We start from the raw sequence: 27,324 nt of genomic DNA on the forward strand, positions 1-27,324 counted from the left end.
CGAAAAGCAGAAAAAGTATTCATATATGCATATTCATACACACACACTCTCAATAAAATGTGCACTGTAATCCTTCACTGTGATTTTCAAAGGTACCATACAACATTGGCTTCTATTACACTCTGGAAAAAAAATCCAACCGTTCTAAAATTCCTTAGTAAAAACAGTCTCTTATGGAATCAGTAGCTTAACACAGAAGAAAAACATTCTCATCCGGTCTATCTTTGGAATACATAGTATTCCTCAGATTTTGCAGACTCCTTCCACATTCTCCAAGTCCTCCATCAGACCTTGGTATCCCTCTCAGTATTACAGGAATGATTTCAGCATGATATATTGTTTCTGTTAGAAGGTGGTAAATAACTTCAGTTTTGTAGTCCAAGCAAAATACAAGTTATTACCAAGGATTTTTTCCCTCCTTAGAAAGATATCCTCACCTGTTCAAAATGTCCATAGAGAAGAATTGCCAGAGTTTCCTTTTCCCTCTTTCACCACTTAATAAAAAAACCCGACTGTTCAACTCTCCAGAAATCCTGAGAAGCCTCACAATTTTAAGAAACCAAAACAACTAAATTTTCATGGTTCCTTTTCTCTTCCTTCTCATCTTTCACGGGTTCCAAAGGATACAAATATGGGTCTAAGACGTGGGATGCACAAAGCAAGACTTCTCCTTCACAGTTGCTGGTTACTTTCTCTTCTCAGTCCCCTACAGGTTAATACGGTTGCTGCCAATCAATGTCCCTTGATCATGATACACTAATAAGGGCAAAAAGTAATATTCTCCCACACTGGGTTAAGTGCTCATCACATTTACCACAAAAACCATTTCTCCTTTCAAGGGCTTTGACAGACGGAATGGGTAATTTAAAGGACCATCTACAGTTCCTTAGTCTTGGCTATTTGTTGGAGTGTCATATTAGACTATGAAACATTGAATTGTTTTCCAGGTATGTAAATTATAAGCTATAACATAAGCTATCTATGAAGCTCCAAGAACTTGTATTGCAGAGTTTAATCTTATTAGCCTTTTTTTTAAAAAGAAAACATTTTTCTCTTTTGCAAGAGGAAAATACAACACCACCCAGTATTCAATATTTTCCCTATTTCTCTGCAAGAATGGCATAATATTAAAATTATTAAAAAGGAATATTTATCAGTTCTTAAATAGATGCTTCACATGTTCCTGGAACCTTCCTACATTTTGGAAATAGTCTGCTGTCCCTGGTTCTAAAACTTATGTCCACATCACAAATGTCTTTATAAAGCTTTAAATGTAATTTTGATTTTTTTTTTTTAATACCATGTACACTTACATAGCACTGTTGTTCCTTTCATCTCCTCTTTGGTATACTGTCTGACCTGCATTACCTATTTAAAATAATACAAACAACAAATATTTAATGGAAATTATTTTAAGGCTTACTTTTGCTTATTTCCTAAAAGGATTTTTTTTCTAAAAAAAAAAGTATTTTGGCCACTGATTTACAGCTCAGTGATGTACTTGTGTAATTCTAGGGGAAAACTGCTAACCAATATAAAATGCAGCAGAACTTCACAACTGTATTTTCACATTAAAAATAATCCACTGAAATTAAAGAAAGTAATGAAGCACATTTAAGCACTGGAAAACTAATTTGGGGACCTGGGAGTAAACAAAGCTACAAAATCTCAATATAAAAGCAGCACTGATTTAGTTCTTTGGTTTCTTGCATCGTCTACTTCCTACATCCTACACAGAAAACACCAGTGGAAAATTTTATTAAAAGGAAGAAACCAGTAATTCTACCAGAGAAGCACTGAGTCTCACTACTGCTTTACTGTCCCACCATTCCTATCTTAAAATGGCTCTTGAATGCAATATTCAGTTAGGTAATCAGAAAGTTCACCAGCTGCATAACTGTGTCTCTCAAGTGGCTTAATGTGATATCTGATTGCTAAAATATATCTTAGCTTTCTTAGGAGACCAAGTGCTTACCACAACAGAATTAATTTTTAAAATTTATAGTTGTTATGATAAACTATTAAGTGTGAAAAAAATAATATTTAATCCTCCTCAAAAATAAATGTTTTATTTTGTGTTTGGTCTTATGCTAAAATGTAGAATGCAAGTTGCACTACTCCTCATTTAAAGATACTGTATCAACAACTGAACTATAAGGAGAAAAAAATCTAATGCATCTAATTTCACTTCTGGATTAACATCTTGAATGTTGAAGTACTATACTGATGGGTTGAGATTTTACTAGAACATCTCAAAATTTAAGTCCAAATTCTTGGTACAAGAGCTGCTATCCCAGTCAATGAGACTACATACACCCTCACAAGTTGCTTCAAAAATGAGCAACACTGAAAGCAATTCTTTTTTACAAAAGATAGTGCTTTTAGGACAATAGCAGCTATTTCCCAGTGACTCCAGTAAATTAAAAGCAGCAATCCTTTTGTAGTTGACTGCTGTTGCCAAACAGTGAATTAAAAGTGTTATTTTTAGCATTACAAGTCATGCTGTTTAACAGATATAGATACAAATATTGATATATAGATATCTCTTCCAGACTGAGTAATTTTCAACTTTTACACATATAACAGGGAGTCTAGAATGTCAGTTTTCCAAACTGCACCTAGTACAAGGCAGGATAACATCATCTACTTGAGATCCATTTGATCATCCTTTCCCTCTCGTACTACCTAGATCTTAATTCTCTCTGCTTGAGAGAAACTGCATGTCACATGCACTTATTTGGCAGTGCCCAAAGCAAGAGGATCTCTTGATGATACCCTGATCAATTAAAATGCCTTGTAATTTTTCAAGTTTCCTAAGATAACTTGAAATGCCTTGCTTTTCTGAGGATACGTGAATTTCAGTAGATATCAGATGAATGCATGACAACCATCTAACCAGCCTGCAGATTTAGGAATCCACATGTAGGCTGAGAAGATGCCTGCTCACACACACACACGCAGAGCAGTTTGATGCTAAAGAAATTACTAGAGCAGCATTGATATAGTGCTCATTTGCCTGTTTCAGTAGTACTAAAGCTTGGTAAATACCTTAAATCTAAGTGATAAGAGCTATGGTGCCATTTAATTTACTCAGCAAGCAGACACTGTAGGAACCAGGGCCGTGTTAACACGGACACGGAACATCCCTACTGCCAGGGAACACAGTGATGGATTTGCCTCAATGACTCAGATCTGAGACACAGAAGAGCTCAGAGATTTCATTATGAAATTCTGCAATGACTATTCACAAATTTGGGCTCAGATGTAAGAGCCACAAAAGGTACACTTACAGAAAAGAATTCATATAAGCTAATATCTGATTCCTGCTTTTGGCTTCCAGGAAAGATCTGGGATGGTGTTACAACAGTTCATGCCTGTTCTTTTTGTGTCTTGGGACCATAGGTCAAGATTAAAAAAAAAAAAAAAAAACAACAAAATTCTAAGATTCAATTGTGTCCCTACATCCAGTTAATGGAAACATTATGCAAAAGTTTAAAAGAATACTATTCTGATACTGAGAATTACTACTCTTTGGTAAATTACTATTTACTCTAATATTTAGACTACCAGCTACTTCTTCATGTCACTGCTGTTGATTCAATTTTGCATTACATTAATAAGATCTATGTTCCTATACATCGACTGCCATAGATCCTTCTTTTTTGCTACTCTGAGCACAAAGCGATAGGGAAGCCTACACAGATCTCTCAGCCGTTTCTCTGGAGATCTAACCTGATAGTGGCTGCTGATCTTACAAGTGTGAAGCAAGCCATAGCTAACTTAGCAGCTCTATATGTAAATAAATGAAAACATCAGCTCCCCATAATCATTGCAATAAAGTAATTAAAGGGTAAATTAATCAGCTGTCCTGTGATTTTTGAGGGATCAGCCACTAGATGGCAGAAAAATCCAGTTTGATTTTCCCATCATGATGAAGAATTCACCCAACAGATCTCTTATATCTGATCTAACAGGTTATCTGTCAAGCAATGTCAGATAAAGGATGACGGGAAGGCTGATTATCTCTTCCCTAATGCACCGCCTACCCTGACTACTTCTGCTCTGCTGTAAAACTTTAAAAATATTTGAAGTATTTATGTGCTTTATTCTAGAAGTAGACCACTACAGGAGTAGGGTCAACTTTGTTAAAGATACTCTATTATCACAATACCACTCAATTTAATATAAAAAATGATAGAATAAATGGAGACGTTATCTCAAGATTCAGGTATTTAATGGCTGGTTTTCCACCCAATAATGATGCAAACCATAGTGGTAGTGAGGAAACTGAAGCAAAGGGTATACATAAATAGTCCACGGAGTTTGGAAATAAAATATGAGAAGCAAGATTCCGAGTTTTCACAGAAAACCCTACTTCTATAGTTTTATATACTGTTTTAACATTATTTTAACAACAAAAATGGCAGAGTTTGTCTTAAGGAAATCACATGTATGTCTTGAAACTTCATAAATTTGTATTAACATTACTTTTGGAGGGAAAACTGTATTGTAATAGTTTCACCATTTTTGAAAATAGCTTATAGTACTCAGTTCACCAGTTTGGTGTCACTCCTACAGGCTTCTTTTATGTGTACATTTCCTTACTTTACATGTGTTTATTATTTCTGTTATCTTTTGTTCCCCTTTAATGGTCATCATTCTTTAATATTCTTATTGGATACTTCAATTACTACAACAGGAGAGTGCACAGTCTCATTTTTTTCTACATTTCAAGTTTTTCCTCCTCTCTAGTCCTACGTTTTGGGGAAAAAAAAACAAAACACCAAACCCAGAACAAAACTGTAGTTCAAAACTGTAGTTCAGAAATTGTATCATGAGGAATCATAGCACTACAATCATTGTACCAACAAGAAGAAAACCTATAAAACCCAAACTGTTTTATAGCAATTCATTCGGGTCCCTCATGCATCCCCTCTTACATACACTGTACTAGCAGAGGGACCTAAACAAACAGTACTTTTAAACCAACATATTTTACATTTATCTAGTAAGATTATCTTTTTTTACAGATAGAACTTCCTTTTACAAAAAACCCTCAACCAAACATTACTCTTGATCTTTTCACATAACTACAACTCTCAGTGGTAAGATTCTAGCTAAAGTGAAATCCAAGGGGTTTTTGCTGAGATCTCATAATTTATTTTTTCAGAGGACACTACTACAGCAATACAGTCTCTTACTACAAGGTTTAGGTAGGAGAGCACTTAAGTCCTCTTTCCTGCACCCAAACCTAAGTCTAACATTGTGGAAAGCAGGTGAAAAAAGACAACATAATGACAAGCCTTTCCCCCTACATCCTCCCATCTAAACTAATGTTGAAAACCCTACAAAAGCAGAAAAGATCAGGGCAGAAGCAAATTGTGTCTTCAGTAAAAAAAAACAAAACAAACAAACCATAAGAAATACTGAGAATTTTCAAAGCTTCGCTGGAAATTTCAGATTTGTTCTGCAGCAAATCAGCCACTGAATTGGGAAGAAACATGTCTAATCTGATACAGACTGAATAAATCTGACAGAATAAAGACAAAATTGCTTTAGAACTCTTCTTGAACGCTGTTTGAAGAAAAGCACCTTCAACACTAATGTCACAAGAAAAGTTTGCTGTAAAATTTATGCTATATTATGCTATAATTCATGAAGTGAATAAAACTTAAACACATGAAAATATTTTGTATGTGTTTTGAGGTGAAATTAAATTTTTAGATGTCAAGTTTTTCCTGCATGATGCTGGCTGAGAATAATGTTAAAATTCAGCATACTTTCATTTCTTGAAATATGAAAAAATTAATGAAACATCTGACTACTAACACAGATTTGGTTTACAAACAGTTTCCTGATTAGTGTGACTGACAGATTATTGCTTGGTACTTAAATATTAAGTGAAAAAATGTTTATTAAGTGTGGACCCCCAGGGCAAGGGGGATATCCCCCTGTCTGCCCTGGGGTGCTCTGACTCCCAGGAAAACACTGACTTTGACCCTCATTCATGGAGAAGGCCTCCTAAGCCTCAAAGTAAACCAGAGACCACAAAAGTGTAAAATAGATTGTAGAGATTGTAGAGAGTAGTTTAGTATGTCACATGGGTGAGAAATTTAGATTTTAGGATTTTTAGCATATTGTAGATGGGTACAAGATGGAGGATACGGGGTGCTGTCTCGAGTTCCTTTCTTCTTTCTCCTTCTTACTTCTTCTTGGGTTTGGGTGGTATCTTGTAATTGGGAAGAAAAATCCACATTGTGGGTCTTTAGGGGTCAGTTATTGGGTTAGAAAGGAAAATAATCTAGGTGTCACTTCTTAATTGGGTTGTTTAGTTTTTTATTAGACTTAAAAGACCTTGCAAGATGAAGTTGTTAGCTATTTTTGTGCTGTTTTCAGGCATACAAGGTCTGGGTGCAGACTGTGCACTGAAGTCATGATAAGATAACAATAAAACAAGAACCTGAAGACCAAAAAAGTCCTGTGCACCTGCTTTTCCTAACAAAGAACTGCTTCAAGAGGGTTTCCCCCTGCCAGGAGAGCCCTCAGGGAGTTGCCCGACCTGGGGCCTGCAAACTCACAATTAAGCACCAGGTAAGTTACTTACTGAAGTAAAAGCCAGAAGTTCCTCTTCAGTTAATTTGTGTATTGGATTGTTCTTTTGGAAGTCTATACTGTAAAGAGAAAAGAATAATAAAACAATGCTGATTTCATCTTTACAATAACATTATTCAGAACACATTTTTCAAACTTGCAGAAATCTGAAGGACATTCTAGAAATGACAAATGGGAGTATGGTATGTGCAAAAAATGACCTAGACCTAGAACACACAGAAATAAAGAACCATTTAGGGGACTAAGATATTTTATAAATACCTTCCCAACAGCACCCTCAAGTGAAATGTCTTACTTGGTTTAAGCTTATGGGAATAACAATTTCACTAATCCTAAAAAAAGTTTAAAATCTATTGTTTGCTTTTACAGAGATCTGTTTTGAGTTTAAATCCTATAACTAATTGAATGCAGATTCTACAAATCAAAAAACTACTAATGCTCAAGAAGTGCTGAAGGGTAATCTCACTCTTTCTAGTGACTCAAAAAACATGAACAGAGGAGTCCATCTCTCACTAACCAGCATTACCATTACCTTGAAATATTCACAGAGGGAAAACCAGAAGAAAACACAGAGGTGAGAATTAAAATTATTTTATTCAGAGTTGGATATGCTTACAGAGATGATAAAGAAATCTGGCTTGCAACTCTGTGTCGGTGAAAGTTTTCCTTATGCAACAGCTCCCCAACATTTACAAACATACTACAAGAGATATCACCAAATTGCACAAAAACCAACAAAAGCTGTAATTCAAGCTCCCTGTTAAAACCAAAGATATCAAGTGAAAATAACTCCTAAACTGTACCACCAAATCACCAAACCCATATAATGGCTATATACATAAGCCCAAGCTTATCACACTAAATTCTGCAGCAGGCTTCATATTCTACGCTAAAATTGCAAAGATACTTATTGTGATAATAGATTACAGATTCAAATTACGCCCTCTACATTACTTAACTTACTTTGAAGATTACTTTGCCTGGTTATTCAGGCATGATTTCTTCTACTTAAATGCACACAGACTACTCACAACAATTCCTAGAAGAAGGCTTGAGAGCTCTTCCAGCTCTTCTTCCTGCACTACAAACCTCTCACTTCAGATAAATTGTTACCTAGTCTGTTCCCCTGACCTCCCATGATGGAGGTTCCAAACACGCTTCATACCACTTATGCTGATGTTTCATAATACCATCAGCTCCAGCAAACTATTTGACTGTGGCCACATGGTCATAAAGGAAAGTTAATTAACTATTGCTTCAATACATTTTCCCTGATCTTCCCGCATTAAAAAAAAAGAAACCTATGCTGTTGGTGCACTGTTTTGAAAGTTTTAGATAACATTGCTAGGAAAGAAATTCTGATATATATCTATATCTATGTAAAGATATCTACTCTACCTCACTGTTTTTTCCCTTCATTGTGAAAATTTTCATGCAAGCAGGAAAGTTGTAAAGAATTTCACTGCTTCAGTAAAGCATTTTTTCCATATCTAATGTCAGCTGCTAGCAGACAGACTGTAGTCGGCTGGATGTAGTCAACTCAACTGACTTCAGGTAAACAATAGCAAGTTTCTCTATGGATGGGGGGAGGGAGATAACCAAAAAAAAAGAGGAAAAAAAGGTAGCAAGAAAAGTTCAAGGATTATACCAACTCAACAGCAGTTAAGCAACCAGAATGTTAAATGATATGACCATAGCTTTTGAAAAGCACAGGTAAACCAAGGGACAGTTAAATTTTGACAAAAGTGGAACTTATTTTTCATCATCCTAAAAATATATTGATTCAAGCAGGAAGGATTAATCCTCTTCTTATTCTAGATCAATTTTTGTCACAACTTTTTGAAGCTCATAGATGCAGCTCTTCCAGATCAAAACAGTGCTAAAATAGATCTGATTTCCATTTCTGCCACATCCATTTACAAAATTTGAAGACACATAAGTACAGAAATGTAAGTGCTGAATGATAGAAGAACAACTAAATTGTTTTAATTATTTTCTGTACTGAATCAAATCAAATTTAAAGCTATAATTTGAATCTGAATCTACAGTAGAACTGTACCTTAGTTTTAAGCATTTCTAATGTGTGTTAGTTCTTGTCAGACTACTTTATGAAAATTTAATTTCTATGACCTGTATTTGTTCTAGTTTCAAGGACAGATAAACCAGTTCATCCCAAAGAATTTCAGGAGATGAAATCTGAGTGGAATTTAGGACCTACTGTGTAAGATCTATGATGAGGGATCTTTTCATAACAATATGAAGAGAAGTCACTAATCATCACATCACTCAGTTTTGTAAGCTATTTTCTCGCCACTCTTGAATGTTGTCTTAAGGAGTTTATTGAAATAAAAGAGGGAAAGAAAACAATGAGAAACAGACATTCTTTAGAAAGATTAAACAGAACCTTAGAGTATAATGTACTGTGCAGCAGAAAAAGGTATTTTCTAGTAAAACAGCTAAAGTTCATTGTCAGTAGCTTACAACCAATTCTTAAACCTGATCAGGTCTACCTTGACAGCCTAATGGATAAAGTATCCAGCTTAACTAATGAGTTGCAAACTTTGGGACTTAATGACCCATATTTGCAACAGTGGAATTAATAACAATCAAAGCATCACTTTCTGGATTATGACTACCTACTTGTTTCAAAAACTGATTTTGAAAGATGAAAAATGTTAAAGAAGAACATTGCTAAAGCTATTAAAAATTAAACAGCTTACAAAAATTCTAAAGCTAACTTATTAAATGAGGCATTTACCCTCCAGAACTGCAGTCCTCATGCATTAAAGCACAGAACCTGTTATAGAAGAAGGATGTTTTGCTTAAAAGCCAATGCTAAATGCTTTAACATGTCTATGCTTCCTCACAAACTGACGTACCAATAGCTGGTATTGACACCATGGGTACAGCCAGCAATCCAAGCCTAAACTCTACTCTGTGATAAGAAGAATTCTCAAAGCTGGCATCCTATTATAACACTCTTTCTGCAACACGGCTGGATCTCAAATCTTGACTCCATTTCTGACTGAGTTTCAGTCACTTAACGTTATCACACCCACCAAATGGCATTTACCATTCCTATAGGGAAGCAACACTGAATTTGGTGCGGTTGGTTGTCTTCAGTTTTGTCTTGCCAAACTCTCAGATACACACAACTGACAATCAATATGGTCCTAGCCACTGCTTGGAACACGACAGTGGTGGTTTCAAAGTCAAACACTGTGATCAAGAAAACTATTGTGCAGCCAACCAATATAAAACTCAAATTGTACTCTTAAATGAAAACGAAAAAAGGAAAAAGAGCAGTAGGCAAATTAAAATTCCCTTCAGAAGGGAGGGAACAGGAAGGATAATATAACCTGCACACAAGACAATACTGTGTTAAAAAAGAAATCCCCATGAAAATGGTCCTTGCAAGGGAAAGCCTTTGCCTTGACTTGAGTCAGAGTGCAAAAGACTAAAAATGAATGGGCTAAGAATTTATGTCAACTCACTGTTCACTACGTGGTCCTCAAACTGGATCAAGCAGATTCCATCATTTTGCAACTCATAGATCAGAAAAGCACTTTGAGAGTCAGTGATGATGAACACTGCACCAAAGTCACTGACAGACTATATTATACTTCTACATGCCATAGCTTCTGATCCTCAGATCTCAAGCCTACCTTTTGTTCTCCTATTACAAAACCCATGTAACATATAAATTCTAAAAGTTAGAGGAAAAAAAACAAGGTGCAAAATCACAAGGACTTTATACTACAGTTTTCAACCAGCAAAGGACACTGAATTTATAGAAGTATTCCCATTTCAAAGAAAAGCAGGGCAGTGTTTTGTTTGATGGTTGATCCTCACAGGAAGCTGGCAACTGCAGAATCTGAAATACGTTTTCAGAATTTATCAAAGTGTTATCACTGTATGGTAGTTAATGACAGCTGATATTTGAAATGTAATTAACCTGATACACAAAGAATAAAGCTTTTTAAAGATAAAACAACAATATAGCTATTAATGAAATATTGCTGGAATTCTGAACTGAACACTAAAGCTCACTTTGTTATCCATCTATAATGCAAATCTTTTAGCCTTTTAGCCAAACTATATAATAAGGAAGGAAGAAAGTCCCATCAAATCACCATTTCATTATTTTATTGTAACGATTCATGCAGATGTTTGTTTGAGTTTTATTTAAAGTAACCATAAACTAACTTACCATATTCCCAGGATTACAGCAAACTCTTCTGCACACAAATCAGGTACCTGGTACTGATCAGCATCTGCTAATTTTATCTCATTAAGCACTGTGTCATCATTTAAATCATAATTCTGTTGGAAGAAAAAATATTTTAAAATATAATTATGCTTTCAAAATAAGAAAAAATATAGACTTGCTTGGAAAAGAATAATACTACCATTAAAGAATGACTCAATGGAAAGTAATTTACCATTATGAGAGAATAACTAAGTAATGAAGCCAGGACAAGGAATTATCACCCAAAACATTTCTGCTACAAATATACTATTTCTTATGCATGAGGAACAGCATTCAGAGGAACTCCAAGGTTAGCTAATATCAATTTTCTATTTAAGTAAGCCTGAAGGCAGCTTCCCTTTTCAAACTGCTGCTCATAGAACTATCAACAATTTCATCCTCTATTATATACGTACAGACAACTGAAACAGACTGATGTTATGGTCATTAATGGGAGTTTTCAGGCTAGCCACCTAGGACACCTGGGAATTTAAGGACTTCTGTTTAAGTATCAGCAAAATCCAACTACATAAACCATGACTTCTGGCAGTAAAGGTAAATTAAAAACAAAAAACAGACACTGAAAAGACCTCACTGAGTCAGTACATTCTGAAAACATTTGCTCCTGGACAACTACCTGTGATTTTCCATAAAATTTCCTCTGGAACACACTTTTATTTGAAGAGTCATAACTTGAAGAAGAAAATAATATAATCTATGTCTGAAGAGTGTAAATTACCACGTTCATAGAATTCGCGCTTGTTTGAAAACAACAAATGATTTCCTTGGCTGCCAAGAGCAAATAGCTGTAATACTACTTCTTCCTTCTTCCCTTGAAAAACAAACCCAAACCAAAACAAATAATCCTGAAACCAATTATCATACTACTGGTTTTTAGTAACCAGTAGTAGTTTTTACAAACTATTAAAAACAGATAATGGATTTATATTAACAGTTTTTCAAATTTCCTATTAATTTCCCATCAGTGTTCCAGTAGTAGCTGTTTCTCATTGATATCTTCCGTTGGCAAGGTCAAAATGAAGTTCCACAGAAGAACAAAGAGCAAACAGGAATGCTTTGAAGTGTGTTATCTGCATTCATCTCCAGTATTTTATCACTATATAAATGAAAGGAAATTGTGATTTGACAGAGAATGTGAAGAAAATAAGCTTTTTTTTTAAGTGGATAAGGAACATATTCACAGTTGTAAAGTCAAACTTATTATCATCATTTTCTTCGTTTACTACATTAGACCTATGAGGATTATCTAGCATTCCAGTGGAAAATTATTTTAGAACTAGTATAATGATACTTCATCAGGTGTAACATAAATTACAATTTAACTTATATGGTAATTAGTTAAAAATTTTCACCTTCAGGTCTAAATAATTTTTAAAATCTAACTTGTATAAGTCGTACTAATTACTTTACCTTCACTATGAATATTGATCACCTGAACTCAACTGTAACTGTATGCCAGAGCTTTAAAGTGTGACTTCCATTCCTAGACATAAAAAGAACTTCCTCAAAACATAAGAACAGCTCTGAATTGTTTTAAACTGCTCAAACTATTTTAACATACCACTTCATATCAAGAGTTCTTATGCATCACCTCAAGCCTGAGGCTTTCCTTTCACAGCAACTGACCCGGGAGCAAAGTTTTGAATTTACAATCTTAAATATTTATTTTGAAATGCAAATAGTTTTGCTTCTAGCACCACCTGAGACAATATAATTGCTCAGCAACAGAGGAAAGGACAAAGCCCTTGACCAGAAATCAGCACAGGTACCAATCCAACCATTGGACACATCACTATTTTGACTGTATTTTAATGGAATTGAATAATTCACGCTTAACTGTAAAATAACTTGTTAAGTCTTCCTACTGAACAAGACTAAGAGGAGAACTTTAAGACCATGGAGGTAAGCACTCCAAAATAGGAGATGAAAATTAGGTGGGACCAGTCTCAACTTATCCAAACTGTCAGAATATATAATTTTCTTAGGAAATTTTCCACTCATCCAGGATAAATCCTATCTTGAGAAAAACAGAGCATTTTCCTTTATCTGCAAATGGCAGACATAAATTAAGAACTCTGGAGAGAACTGGAAGACAATTTGCCTATTTTAATTTAGCTTTTCATACGCATATGCTACTGCTGTGGAGATTCTCAGCACCTCTTGAGACTTAACTTCTATGTATTGCCATGAATAGTATTTTAAAAGCATATAAGATACAACAAGCATCCTCCCTAAACTCAGACAGGGATGCAATGATGTTGTTGGTAGTTTTTGGCAGAAGGAAAATAGCATTAGCTCCAATTTTAGCTAAAATAACTTCAAGATACACTCAAGGCCAACAAATTTTAAATCAGACTGGCAAAAGAATCACTGGGATTCACTGCTAAAGTTAATTACAGTGTATTTACAAACTACACTAATAAACTGTATTTTGATACTACATTATCAATAAAAACGTTTTTTGGAAAGGGGAACAAAATGAAACCTTTAGTTGGTAATTCAATATATACATGAACTGAATAATCTACTTAGTCAGATCTCGTGTAATGCCTGTGGCAGAACATTCACACAGGTTAATAATATGTCTGAACTTGAAATACCTCAGGTTTTTCTCAAAGCAGCACACACTACACAATTTTCTAGAATTTGACACACACAAGATGCAGAAATAAAAAGTTCTGATTTTTTAATTTTTAGGTTTTTTTGAGAAGTAGACTGTGGGAACAGAAAGCCTCACTCTTTAGTGAGAAGCCTGAGTAACTTATGACAGAATTATATGACAGAGACACTGAGATTTGCACAAAACTCAACTCCCTCCCTGTAGCCAGAATCTCTTATTTCTAGCTTTGCCTTTCCACTTTTCCAAAAGCGTAGATATGTTTTCTTTCTCCAGCATTATTTTCAAGCTATACACAGTAAAATTTCAATAGGGAAGTATGGATCACATCAGCATTACTGCCTCATTTTTAAAGGTTCCAATTACCCAAATTTTCGTTCCAAATACTCTGCTAAACTTACTTCAGAAGCCCTGTGTCTGTTCATTGAAAGGACATATGAGTACAATACTTGATTAGCAAGGATGAAACACTTCATTCTGAGTTATACCTACAGCCTAAGGCAGTGTAGCCATTTTTATTGAAATGATGAAACAATTTTATTCCAAACTACAGTCTTTATCAGAAATAGACTACAAAGGCAAATTTGTGAGTAACTGGGAAAAAACACTCTAACAATATCCCAGTTAGGAACTCTGAGAACAATCCTATCATCCTATCATTTAGTTCCAGGTAAGTTGCAATGGAAGTCTGTAACTAAGTGCGACATTCACCAGGCAGCCTCCCCTGAGCTCTCACTATCCTATAAGGGGTTGCCATATGTAGTTCTACCATAAGCCTACGAACAAACAAGAAAAATCTACATTAGTCTACTAAGATATTTATGTATTCAATTTAGAAATAGAGAAGTATTGACAATTTTTTTGTTTAAGATCCCTGCTTGACCTGGAAGTCTACCAAGGCACAATATGTTTTAATAAAGGTTTTCCTACTTGAAGTATAAACTTGGGACCATAATGGCTCAATTAATCTCTGGCTTCTTTACCAAGCTCAAATAAATTTAAATCTCTTTATGAGGGAAAAATGGCATCCTAAATCAATAAAGTGGTTCTCAAGCAATTTATAATTGAAGTCATGATGCGCACCCTTAAGATCAGTAGGACCAACTCACATAATTCATGCCATAGGAACAAGCAGAGCAATTTCCTATCTTTGCACTGTAACTGAATACGTCTGCCGCTCCTCAGGAATCTCTGAAATCCTCTGATGCCTTGTGGACTATTTTGAAAATCTGCCTCTCACCTGTTTTCCTAGCTCCCTCATTCTTAGTCAATAAAAATTAATGCATGAACTGTAGATCATATTTGCAAACATGCTCTTAGCTGAGTAGCCACATCTGTCTTGCAGACATTCATAAGTTGTTTTACCCCATGTCCTTTAATATTAGGCAAACTACTGTCCCACAGCACTTCCATGAACTTTCAAAAGCCCCAGCTACGTTTCTCTAGGCACAACACACTTTTCCCTAGCAAGCACCCAGAAACAAAAGCCTCAGAACATTTTAATTTTAAGAAATTAAAACAATTCTTCTCAGATACATACTATTGTTAAGCTTTCTAGAGGTGTTGGAGCTGGACTTAGTTCACCATGAGGAAGGAAGAATCCATCTGTTCTTTGGACATCCAAAATAAGCTGAGCAACATATTTTTCCTGAAATCGTGTTCTCTTTCCCAAAGCACCTACAGAAAATATGTTTATATTCATTAACACTAAAAACCAGTTATCCAATCATATACTAGAGAGTTGCTACCAAAAAACCCCCAGACAAAATAGAGAAATACATTGAGAATTAACATATGAAATTAAGCAGCAGTTTAACTCTGCTTGATCTCTTTGCAGTGCTCTCACTGCCAGCAAACATACAAAGTAATATACATTACAAACACACAAACACAGCTATATAGGTCTTGCAAAGCTGCTTTTAATTAAATTCCCCATAACCCAGCATTTTGAAAACTCATAGTCATCAAGTTTCATCACGTCTCTACTTATTTCCAAGCAATAAACCAGAAACAATTGTTCAATTCACCTGCTAGAAGTGAATACATGGAGATATTTATGCAAATGAAAATCCCATAATATCTTACAGGCCACCATTTTAAATATTTCAAATCTTTATTTGAAGAGTAGGTCTTTGACAAAGGATCACAGATATGATGCTACTAGAATACGGCATGTAAGATACTGTGAAAGTAATATTGGGAGTGAGTGAAACAGCAAACCAGTGAAGGCTCTATAATGAATTAACCAATATTCAGAATGCACAACATGAAATTCCACTCAGTGTTGTTTCTTCAGTTCCTTCTTGGAACCACTGACCATTTGTATTGGTTTTTAAAGGGGTAATTGACATTTACACCAAACTGTAAGGAAAAATGCATCTGTTCCTCTTCTGTTAGCAACTTCCTTGCAAAATGCAGATAAACAGAAGAGTAATTTCAGGACAGTAATTTAAAGTAACAGATTTTTAGCTCCTAACCAGAGCCAAAATGGAACTAAAAATTACTCCATAAAATCTGAAGGTTTGCTTGTTCATTATTACTGTGATACAATGTTCAGACAGTGTGAAATGGAGGAAGGAGAGCTAATCCACTGCTGCTTTTACAGAACAAATTAAGATCAAATAAAGTTCTTATTTTTGTGCTAATTTTAAAAAATTTTCAGTATATAAAATTTTTGAGGTAAAGATGATTGACTACTCATGTGACAAAGGCCTGAAGATGAGGCCACTGTCCATAAGCATCATCCAGCAGAGGGACAGGAATAGCAGTCACACTTCTCTTCCTGAAAGTGGAAAGAGATGAGTAGGGAAACCAAAAATTAAATTGATTCCTCCTTTTCTGCCAATTACCCTTATAGTGGAAAAGCCCTGTATTATGAGTTAATGAAAAAGGTTCTAAAAATATCACTTTGAAAATCACACAGCACACTGCAGAGAGAGACACACAGAAAGAAATACTGGCTAATGATTCATACTAATTTTACACAGTAGCATTCAATTCTCTATTTTAATACTGCTTGAAAATCACTATGCTGTAATTCACTTCCTCTTATGTCTTACTGCCTAAATAGCTGAAGGAAACACTTGCAAACTTATTCTGGATACCAATAAAATTGCTTACTACCACTCAGAAACTGTGATTTGTTTATGCTCTCATATGCACATACCTCCCACTGCATTTTTTGAACCTAAGAATCCCTCACTATTACAGGGACAAAACACTATTTTTTCCTTGAAAAATATGTATCACATGTGTTAAAGCTGAGAAAAAATTTGGTTGCTTTACACCAGTACCACCACAGCAGTGTTCAAGGCTGGCTAGATAACCCCTTGAGAAACCTGCTGTACTGGGAAGTGTGTCTGTCCTAGATCTTTAAGGTCCCTTTCAACCCTAAACATTCTATGGTATATCCTCACAAAGTAAAAGGAACCTACACAGCAACTTTACTTTCTGTTTCATATTAAAAGTTCCCAGAGATGCATTACTGGGTATGAAAAGAATAAACAAATCTCAGAGTTCAGCTTTAATAATCCTCTAGATCTGTTCATCTTAAATCTATTTTGGATTACTACTCTTCATTTCACTAAATTTATATGCAAGAAGGATACTGGAAATTGTTTTGTACAGTTATTGATGGTTATGACTCATTGTGAGGAGCATAATGATGCTTTTCAGTAAAAGATGAACACGATACATATTTGGATAAATAGGACTTAAAATCTTACACAAACCAAGTATGATTTATTCAAGTATTACTGAAATAACTTTGGAAAATATTGGTCCTAAGTATTAATGAAATGACTTTGGAAAATATTGGTCCTAAAAACTCTGATTTAAGAACAATATATATTTACATGCTGTAATACAATACTCAGCTAGTAAGGATTACAATCATTAATGCATATAAACCTCTCCAAATCCTTTCCTAAAAAGGAAATCCCTCCCAAAAGCCTTAAAAAATGTCTTTGCTAGAGATTGGATTTTTACATTAAACCAAAGTCTTTCTCGATGATGCAACATTCCTCCCATTTAGCCCAAACATGCATGTCAAATGAATTTGCCTAGAATGCCAACAATTCCCACATGTTCTGTTCAGTTCATTTGCCTTCAGGTTAGACATAACTATATTAATAGATTTATGGAGATAAACCACAGAACATTTAGGAGTTTCACAGCATTTTTCCAAGATACTGTATCACCATGATCTTTCTCTGGGACTATCATAACCTCTTGGTAAAGTAATAAAAAATATAAATAATTCCACTGCATCTAGTCTTTTTTTTTTCCTTCTCCAAACAAGGTTTTTTCTAAGTTAGGTTTAAGGAAATTATTAATTCAAAATCTGAAGATCTCCTTTAAAGGAAAAGAAAAATCCAACATGAAAACCGTCTCTTTGATTTCACTTATTCTCAGTTAATTGCATTTTTATACCTAGAGTATCATCATAGGTACAGATGTTTTTAATAAAAAAAACAAGAAGATTTTTGTCTCATTTTAAAGAAAAGTACTTAATAATACCAAATTGGCAATAAATGCCACACTTGGAACACACCACATGCACAGATTTTGTTGCATACAGGGAAAAGAGGATAGCATCAATTGAAATGTATAGATTTCCTTCAGATATAAACTATTATGTTTTATTTCCATTACATGTCTTTCAAAATAAGCTTTTAAAACCTTTGACTAAATGAGCATGGAATTCCACATAATTTCTGAGAGTCTGTGTTTCTTTGGGTTTTTATTTGGTTTTTTTTGTGTGTTTTAGGGTTTTTTTTTGCTGTGGATGGCTTGGGGTTTTTTTAATTAAATTATTAAAATGATTCAAGGTATAAACAGGATTAGCTGCAGTTCCAAACTAGATATGAAGGACCTTGAGCCTTGTGACATATAGTGATACAATAAGTAAGGAAGCTGCAAGTTTCAGTTCCTTAGTGCTTTCCACTAGTAAGTCTTCAAGAAAAAACTAGATAAAGATTTTTTGCATTTCTATTCAGGTACAATCATAAGTTGTCATACAGAAAAGGCGTGATTTTATGTCATTCTGATTGCCTAGCAGGACCAGCTAGACCATAGATCTGTATCTATACATGGAAAGTTTTAAGCGCAGCACTCTGATCTTGCTGACACCAAGAAATAGGTTCTGAAAGGATAATTATAAAGTCTCCATAGTGATTGAATCCTTGTGATTTCTGTTCATCAGAAATTTAACTTCTCTACTTATTTTCGGTGATGATACCAATCTCTGGAGTGACTTCTAAAAGCTATTTACATGGAGTAGATCTAGGCTAGTGGCACAAGAGGTGAAAGACTGCATCAAATCATCATGCAGACACCTTTATAAGGGCCTCCAAACAAACAAAAAAAAACATATTCATCATGACACCAGTAGATGCAACTAGATATAGAATTTGACATGAAAAACTAGAAAGAAGGCTTATAATACCCCAACTCCTCAAAAAAACATTCAGAACTGATTTTTTAACTAGATGCCCTATTTCTCTCCCAAGCAATACTAAGTCTTGGAAGACAAGTAAGACCTACCTGTTAAACATCAAGCTTTTTCAAAGTACAGTTATTTATTCCTTGGATGTGTCACAAAAAATCCCAACAAGCCATAAAAAGTTAGTTTGATCCAACCAATCATCCTCTTAGACTTTACAAGCAAAGTAAATCTTACCTGTAAGGTTAATCTGCAGTTTTGTTATGTCTTTAGCCATATTGAAACAGTGTTTAGCTTTTTTATATTCATAGTAAAACAAAAACGTGTAGGCACACTCAAGATGGAACTGAACTGCTAAGTGCCAGCTTTCACCATCTGTGAACAAAGCTTCTGCTTCTGTCACTACAAATTAAGAAAAAGAAAAGAGATGACAACGCAGTTCAGGAGAACGGTATTTAAAAAATACATTTAATATACCTTGAGAGAAAGTCTGTTGCTCTTTACACCTTCACACCTTTAAAAATTCACTGACAGTGTATAGAAGATTTATGTGATTTAAAGCACTTTTCAAGTTTTGTATCTAAGGATTATTACCAAAAAAAAAGAAAAGTTCAATCTTTGCTTATATTTAACAGCAAAGTTGAACTGGGAAACATCACTTCTGCAGAAAATAAACAACTCTAATTGTATTGGACCTTCTAAAGAACATAAGAACAAAATATTGAGCTAATACCCACCCCTTAAGTAGAAAGCTTCAAATTTATGTTTCAACAGCAGATTGAGCAGTGAATGGTGGTTTAGGTTTCATAAGACATTTTCTGTTTGGCTGTTTTTTGTTTGTGTTGAGTTTTTGTTTTTTTTAATTTTTCACTTCCTGAGTGATAAAGATCATGTTCTCCATCTGAACTGGAGAAAATACCTTTGTGAACAGATCTGAAGTCTTTAGCAAAGAAGACTTGACATTTTTTCATCCAGCATAAAAGCATATGTATTTCTTATATATTTAAGTTCTACCAAAGTACAGTAAGTTACAAGAGAATATTCCTGCAAATACAGACCATTAAGATGAAAATTATTCATGTTGATTAGTCTTAAATGGAAGTGGGTTTTTTGCTTCATGCTTTATCTCTGCATTTTGCAAAAATATTTAGATAATAAGAATTCCAAAAAAGCTTACAGCATCACAGTACTTTAAAAGGACTGGTTACCTGGTTATAGCACTGAGGCTGTGTTTCTCAATGGATGCTTCATTTTTCAAATAATCTTTATTAATGGTGTTAAAAAGTCTTACTATAAAAAATAGCATTATCAAGGATTTTTTAAACATTTTCTCTGAAATCTTTTTGATTTTTTTTAATTTAGAGATTGGCAGTCAAATCTAGCACAAACAGATTTTACTGTTTAAACCTCCTAGGCTTTTTTTTTTTTGTTAGTACTTGTTAATCCTCAGAACCTTTCACTTAATATAGAAAGCTGCTAATATAGTTTTTACACAGCTTTTTAAACTCACTAAATCAAAATTTGCATAGATAAATCCTGCCTACTAACAATTTTTTCAAAGACAAGATTTAAAAATTCTTTTTAAAAACCCACAAACTAGCAACTTAAAAATATTACTGCAAGCACACAAAATACCTGATATGCAGGTACAAGTGGAAACCACACAAAAACGCAACTTGTGAATGGAGTGACACAATATAATTTCAAAGGAAAAAAAAAGTCAGGTTATAGTGTTTAATTGTACATTACAACTAGATTTTCCACAGCTAGCAAGTTTCAATGAGCTGAATACAAGAATACTTGTGCTAAAGCCATAGGATGAACTCAAATGGCACACTGAGAAACAGTCTCACCACTGCCTAAACACAATTTACTCACAGTGCTTGATTGGTTCAAGCACTTTGAGACTTCAAGGACCTTTGAGGAAAGCTTCACATCATTACTAGTACTGATGCAGTATGTGGCACTGATGTCCCAAAGTTATGACATCCTTCTGGTACTCCATACCATGTTTGGCACATGGCTAAAGCGATGGGAAACTGCACCAAGTCCCATTGGTTTTGCAAAATGGCTGCTTCAGAACAGCAGGGAATCCTTGCAGCTGTCTTCTATTCAGGTGGTGATACTGACCTAACACTTGAGAAAAATATAATTTCTCCTGAATTTGAAGGTCTTTTTCTCTAGTAACTAACACAAAGTTTTCTTGAGAACTTGATATAGACAAGCAAGTGGGTTATTCAAGCCCTACTCAAAGACAATAAAAGGTTTAAAAGTATTTATTTTATGGAATATGAAGGTACTTGTTTGAAATACCAGATGGCTTCAGTGAGAAAATAAACAGACAGCAAATCCTACCAGAAAGAAACTCACTAAATAATCAGCTGTATTTTACATCATCTGTATCTGAGAACCATATCCAAGAGTCTCAAAACAAGTCACTGTCAAAAAACCTTTGTCTACGATCACATTTTCATCTTAGAGGCTGAAAAACAGCATGTGCCTTACAAGTCCATACCAACTTAAGTGAAATTCTGTTCCCTTTCTACTTATTGCAGTTACGTAAGTGCCTGATAAGCATTTTAACAGTTATGACTACAAATTCCCCTCCCCTATGATATCTTAAAAGAGATGCTGCAAGCCAATAAAACAAGTAATTAGAAATATACCTTGTTTTATACAGGCCTGGGCAAGAGTAAATAGCTCAGGTGATCTCTCCTCCAACAACTGCTGGTGAATATTTATACATCTTAGAGTCCACCATGGCAAACTCTGAAAGAAAATATAGATACTTCAAGTTCATAATAAGTATAGACCTTAAAGAATATAAAAGAAAAAAAGGAAAGTGGTTTTAAAATACAGATTTTGTGGTCTATTCAATTCTAGTTGCTAAAAAACACAAACCTGTCTAAAATAGCTGTTTTATCAAAAAAAAAAAAAAAAAACCACCCTCATAACCTAGCATAAAGATGAACATATGCAGGCAGTTTGACAGTGCTTCAAGGGTTTGATATATTCTCCCTCTATTAATTTCTCTAACTGCCCTTTGAACCCTGCAAATCTTTAGTACCACCATCTGGTAAGAAATACTGTGAACAGCAAAAAAAAAAAAAAGGAATAAGTGTATGCACTTATTTTGGAGCAGCCACTTGCTACTTTGATTTCATAGCTCCTAACTCTTGTAACAGAAAAGGACCAAAATAAAACCAAAAACACAAATCCAGCTGTTTCCTACTTATCTTTTGTCACTTAGATTATTTTAATAGAAAGCCATGATCTCATTCTTCAGCAGCCTTCCAGCCTGAAGAGTCCTAAACTATTTAGTTACTGCTTGTATATGGAAGCCTATCAGTATTTCTGATAATTCACTATCATCCTTCTATGCATTTTTGCCTGTTCTATTTGACCTTTTTCATTTCTTCAAGTGGCAGCATAAAGGAGCCTGAGAGAGGCAGAATAGGAGCAGAATTGCTCTTGAGAATACATTACAATCACAATTGAAATTCCCAATGTCTGTATGTTGAACTTCAGAAGGGCAAAGATGTTACTGAACTAAGCAATCACTCTACAGCAGGCAGAGTTGAACTACAGCCCAGGAAATACCTGATTTTAGAAAGATGTGTGTACAAAGCATAAAATCCCCACAGTCTCTTAACCTCTTCTCTAGTTGCAACAGGACAAAATGCATGGAAAAAAAATTTTAATACTCTAGTCTCAAAATTATACTTAAGATTATAATCTGTGAATGTAGAGCACACCTCTACAGAGGCTCTAATGACTGCTATTTATTCTAGCGATGCTAGCACACCGATCATTTTCTATGAAAGATGTTTGCTTCAGAAGCACCCATCTTCTGAACTTTTTATGCAGGTATGCTTCAGACTGACCTAAGGGTTGTGCAGTATTCAAGCACAAACATCAAAACTAATTACATGGAGCGGATTCTAATGTCCCTAGAAAGGAACTATCACAAAGAGTAATAGCATCTATTTCCAAGAGCAATGAAAGATGACTTTTGATATCAAGCTGGCAGAGTAAAGCACACAAACAGGCTTTGTGAAAGAGGTCAGATCCCAACATTTCATCATTTATTTAGAAACCTAACGGCAATTTAAGTAATGAGTTTCAAGCTCCTTGAGTTTAGCTTTATACAATGAAGTACTAATTTTCCCCACACAACAGAATATCCAGTTTAATGATATGATGTCCTGAGGCCTTATGCTTACCACTTAGAAATTATAGAATGAGTGAGAATATATTTTTAAAGTTTCAGATAAGCCAGCTGAGCTGCGTACAATATACTATTGGCAATGTTTTTTGAGAGTCAAGTTGAAAATTAGCAGATTATTTTAAGCATTTACTCTTACATGTAAAATAGCATACAGGGCTTTATTAATGCTTTAGATAATACATTTTGAAGCATTTTACCCTGTTTTATATTTATGTGCACTACAATTAAAGTAGCAAAAGTATTAAGAGGCCACCTTTGTATCATGCTGTAAAGAAAAAGAAGGGCAAGCTTTAATTGCTACACCAACCTGTTGATGAAAATAGCTCCTAATGTTGTTGCCTTTGAACTACTATTCAAACTTAATGTAGACAAAAATAATTGAACCTCAACCCTGTAGAATAAAGTTCCCCATTACGTCATTCTTAGAGGAGGCATCAGGGGAATTTTCTATACCAGGTATATTTTCTGTTTCTCTGACTGACCCAGTTGCTGAAATTCAACAGCACTCATCTGTGATTAAGAGGGAAAACGATGGAAGAACTTGGCTTCCAGAAATGCAGTACAGCCAACATCTCCCACACAGTTTAATTCATCACTCATACAAAGACCCAGCTGGAAATGGATGTTGTCAGCCAAGCATAAAGAGAGGCCATGTGGCATTTTGATCTCTAGCCAAATTCTGTTCAACTGGAATTCAATAAAGAGAAGATGCTGCTGTTAAAAGTCCCCCACTTCCAGAGAGCCCTGCTACCAACCAGGCTGCTGCCAAACTACAAGGGAGGTACAGACCCTCTAAGAGGTGCTTCATCATGTCTGCTTGTTTTTAACACACATACACAACAGAGATTCAGAGTTAGAATTCATACAGTAATAGTTAACAATATCCAAAAGCTTGTTAAAAAGGGTATAGGACATGCAAACTGTCCCAGCTTAACCCCTGACTAATAATATCACAAAGTATGTGTCTGGATAAAGTTGGTTGTATTAAATTTTCTAATTTTTCCAGCTAATGAAGACACCTTTCCTCTCTTTTGGGGAAAACAGTGAGTAAATAGCTTATCTTTAAGAAGAAGATATTTATGATTAATTGCAATCACTTTGTCCTAATTGTTTCTTAGAGGGAAGAACCTCAGAGCAACAGGAAAAGAAACAGAAGTCAGAATGATTCAATGAGGTACGAAGAAAACAATGAGAGAACCAATTAAGGAGTAGCTGGTAGTCACAGTCATTAGTCATGTACTTCTTACCTGGAGAGATGTGAGTTTTTGTCTTGAATTCACAAGGATTATCCTGGCTATAAGCAGCAAAATAGGATGAGAAGTCAAGGTATAGACTGATTCACCATCTAGAACCAGCATCTTCAGAATAGTTGCATGCAGCATTTTTGGCTAAAAGAAGGAAAAAAAAAAAGACAAGTTTCAGGAAACTTAAGTTTATTAAAAAATAATGTCATATAGAACAGAAAAAAAAAAAGCTATTGAAGTATTTAGGGAAAATGTCTGCTCAAAAAAAAAAACAAACCAAAAAGCAAAACCAAAACCTCTCTCTAGGAGTCTCAACATTTACCAAATCATGGTAAATTTTGCACTGTTCCTTGCTGTCCTGAATACATGATGTCAACATGATCTGCAGGACACTGGTTTCTTCCCACCTGAAATGCACATGTCATCCAGTCAACTAACCCCAAACACATTCCAGTAATATAATCATTTCCGTGATCTAAGGAGAAAAGCTTGGTAAATCCATGCCATTCAATTTGAATCACAGAAACAAAACAATTTTATAATTAAATTAATCCTACAGCACTGAAACACACCAGATATTCCCGCAGTGTTTATATGTCAGTATGTGTTATCACTTTCTTTCCCCAGAGGAAGCTTCCTGTTGGAGTGGCATCAGAGCAGCAATATGAGAGCCCTTATTCCCTTTGTCTGATAAACAAAAACCTCTCTCTGCTTTGGATGGATTCCTGTAGGATGTTCTCTACAGTAACTCTTTCACTTAATGGGCCTGAGGTAGCTCTCCAGGGACTCTCTCAGTGGTGATTATCATCTGACAGTCACCTATTCTCCCCTCCCTTTCAATGCAATGAAAGCATTTGAGCAGCTTATCTTCAGGCTCAGGGAGATGTCCATTTATCAGTCTATTCTTGCTTCTCATATGACAGATTTCCTTAATGAACAGAAAAGTAGGACTTTACGTTTCAGTTGGTATAAAAGGGGCAGGAAAGGGGAATGGAAAGCAGAAAGCAGAACAGAAGGTTAAATAACAGCTTGTATTGAAGTCACTTGCCTGAGAAAGATTCTGGATCAGTCTACACAACTAAGGTATAAGTTACTTGAATCATATTTCAGCTTTTTAAACTAAACAAATAATGTAATTCCTGAGTTATTTCAACCTCTTTTCAATACCTGTATCAACAGGTTATATTGAAGACAAAAATTGTTAAGCTTTATGAATCTCCAACATCACTTTTTAGTAACAGAGTAATCTTTAAGTTTAATCTGTTAAGTTTATACTGATTTACTATGGGGTTTTTTAGTTTGCATTAGCATTGAAAATTAAGGATAAAGGGGAATTCCTATGACATCTCTGCAGTCATTTCCATCCCACTGTGGAAAATGATGATCACAACAATCAGATAAACCACTTGAGAATAAAGGAAAGAAACTGCCAGCTGGAAATATACCAGATCTGTTGCACCTCTGGACATTCAGAAAGGAAAAACCTTATCAAGACCTGTAATTTTGAGAGGGGAAATTCATCAATCAGTACTTCTAAAGATTAATTTTTCAAATACACACACATACACATAGTGAGACACTCAATACAGTTTTCAGTTTAATGTAAACTTTTTTCCTATCTGCATGTTTTTGATTCTTTCTGCAATCAAAGTAGACCACACTTAAAATACCCAAGGAGTAAACAAAGGAGATTTGTTATAAAACCCTTTTCAAAAACAGTCTTGCAATGCTAGAGTTATCTGTACTTGTTTAAGCACTGTAGTAACAAATTAATCTCAAATTCACATTTCAAGTCCTTTCACCACAAAACTCAGTCCTGCTAATGTAACACTGACAACGAATGAGGGAGAAGGGAAAGTTGATGACATATTAAAGCCTTGAAAATAAGCCAACGAATCCCAGAACCGAAGAACTGCTATCTTCTATTTTAACAAATCCATGTCCCTTTTCATGAAACAAATCCCATCCAGAAAAGCAGACATCCTTTATCTTTAGCTGAGAAGTCTAAACCAACATTCATTTTTCCAGCCTATGCTCTAAGACTGCATTATCCATACAGAATTCACTGTCCTGAGGTAGTCTTTAAGGTGAGAGAACAGCTATAAGTAAGAAGTAGATGTTTAAGGTGTTATGGCTTCAAGGACTGCAAAGTTAAGAAGTCCACCAAAATCTCTAAAACATTGGCTAAGAGCAAAAAGAAATTCTGAGCTTGTGTTCTTGTGTTTAAACACCTAAATATATAATGTGTTGAACCTATCTTGTAGCTCCAAAATTTCATGTATCTCAAAATAGCCACAACCCAAGACTTGCTAATATAATGCTCCTTACCTAGCAAACCTGGGTTAGATTTTTGAGTCTTTCTACTCTTCATCAAACTTGACATCACAAAGTATAATTATTTTACTCAGGAGTAATGCTCTTAAAACACAGAAACATCTACTAGATAATTACTTCATAACATATGCAGAGAAATCACTGGAGTAGTCATCCAGCTTCTGCTGGACCTGCAAGTGGTTCTGTTTGACCATCACAAATTAACACACAAAATACACACAAATTAAGCTCAATTCAACTCTAGATCCATATTTTTTAATCTCTGAAGCACAGCTGTTTCTATATTCAACTTCCAAAGAGTAATTTAATGGCTACTTTTAAGTTACTACTACTAAAGCCCTAAATCAAATTCAAGCTGGACAGTACTCCGGCATATTTCAATTTTCACAGTATTTCAAAAGTATTTCCCAGCACAACTAGAGCCACCTGAGCAATGATAAAAATCAGAAGAAAGCTCCTGCCATTCACATTCAATAGCTCTAAGAGTGTATGAGAATTTTGCTTTAGGGAATTCGTGTTCTTTTCTCACTAATGATAGCGACTAGAAGCAAAGTGAGCATTCAACATGCTTTTACT

At 34.9% G+C, this 27,324-nt stretch overlaps 1 protein-coding gene across 1 annotated transcript in view; it reads right to left on the reverse strand.

Annotated features, from left to right (window-relative positions):
• Window positions 1-27,324, reverse strand: part of TTC27 (tetratricopeptide repeat domain 27) — a 114,275-nt gene that overhangs the window by 73,662 nt on the left and 13,289 nt on the right. Inside the window, exons 4-9 of the mRNA XM_068185296.1 lie at window positions 24,418-24,558; window positions 21,609-21,711; window positions 19,180-19,344; window positions 15,040-15,176; window positions 10,823-10,935; window positions 6,605-6,671 (exon numbers count right to left, since the gene is read on the reverse strand). Of these exons, the coding sequence (XP_068041397.1) occupies window positions 6,605-6,671; window positions 10,823-10,935; window positions 15,040-15,176; window positions 19,180-19,344; window positions 21,609-21,711; window positions 24,418-24,558 (726 nt within the window). The remainder of the gene's footprint in view (window positions 1-6,604; window positions 6,672-10,822; window positions 10,936-15,039; window positions 15,177-19,179; window positions 19,345-21,608; window positions 21,712-24,417; window positions 24,559-27,324) is intronic.

Source organism: Anomalospiza imberbis, chromosome 3, assembly GCF_031753505.1.
Source record: "Anomalospiza imberbis isolate Cuckoo-Finch-1a 21T00152 chromosome 3, ASM3175350v1, whole genome shotgun sequence".
Taxonomy (NCBI): domain Eukaryota; kingdom Metazoa; phylum Chordata; class Aves; order Passeriformes; family Viduidae; genus Anomalospiza; species Anomalospiza imberbis.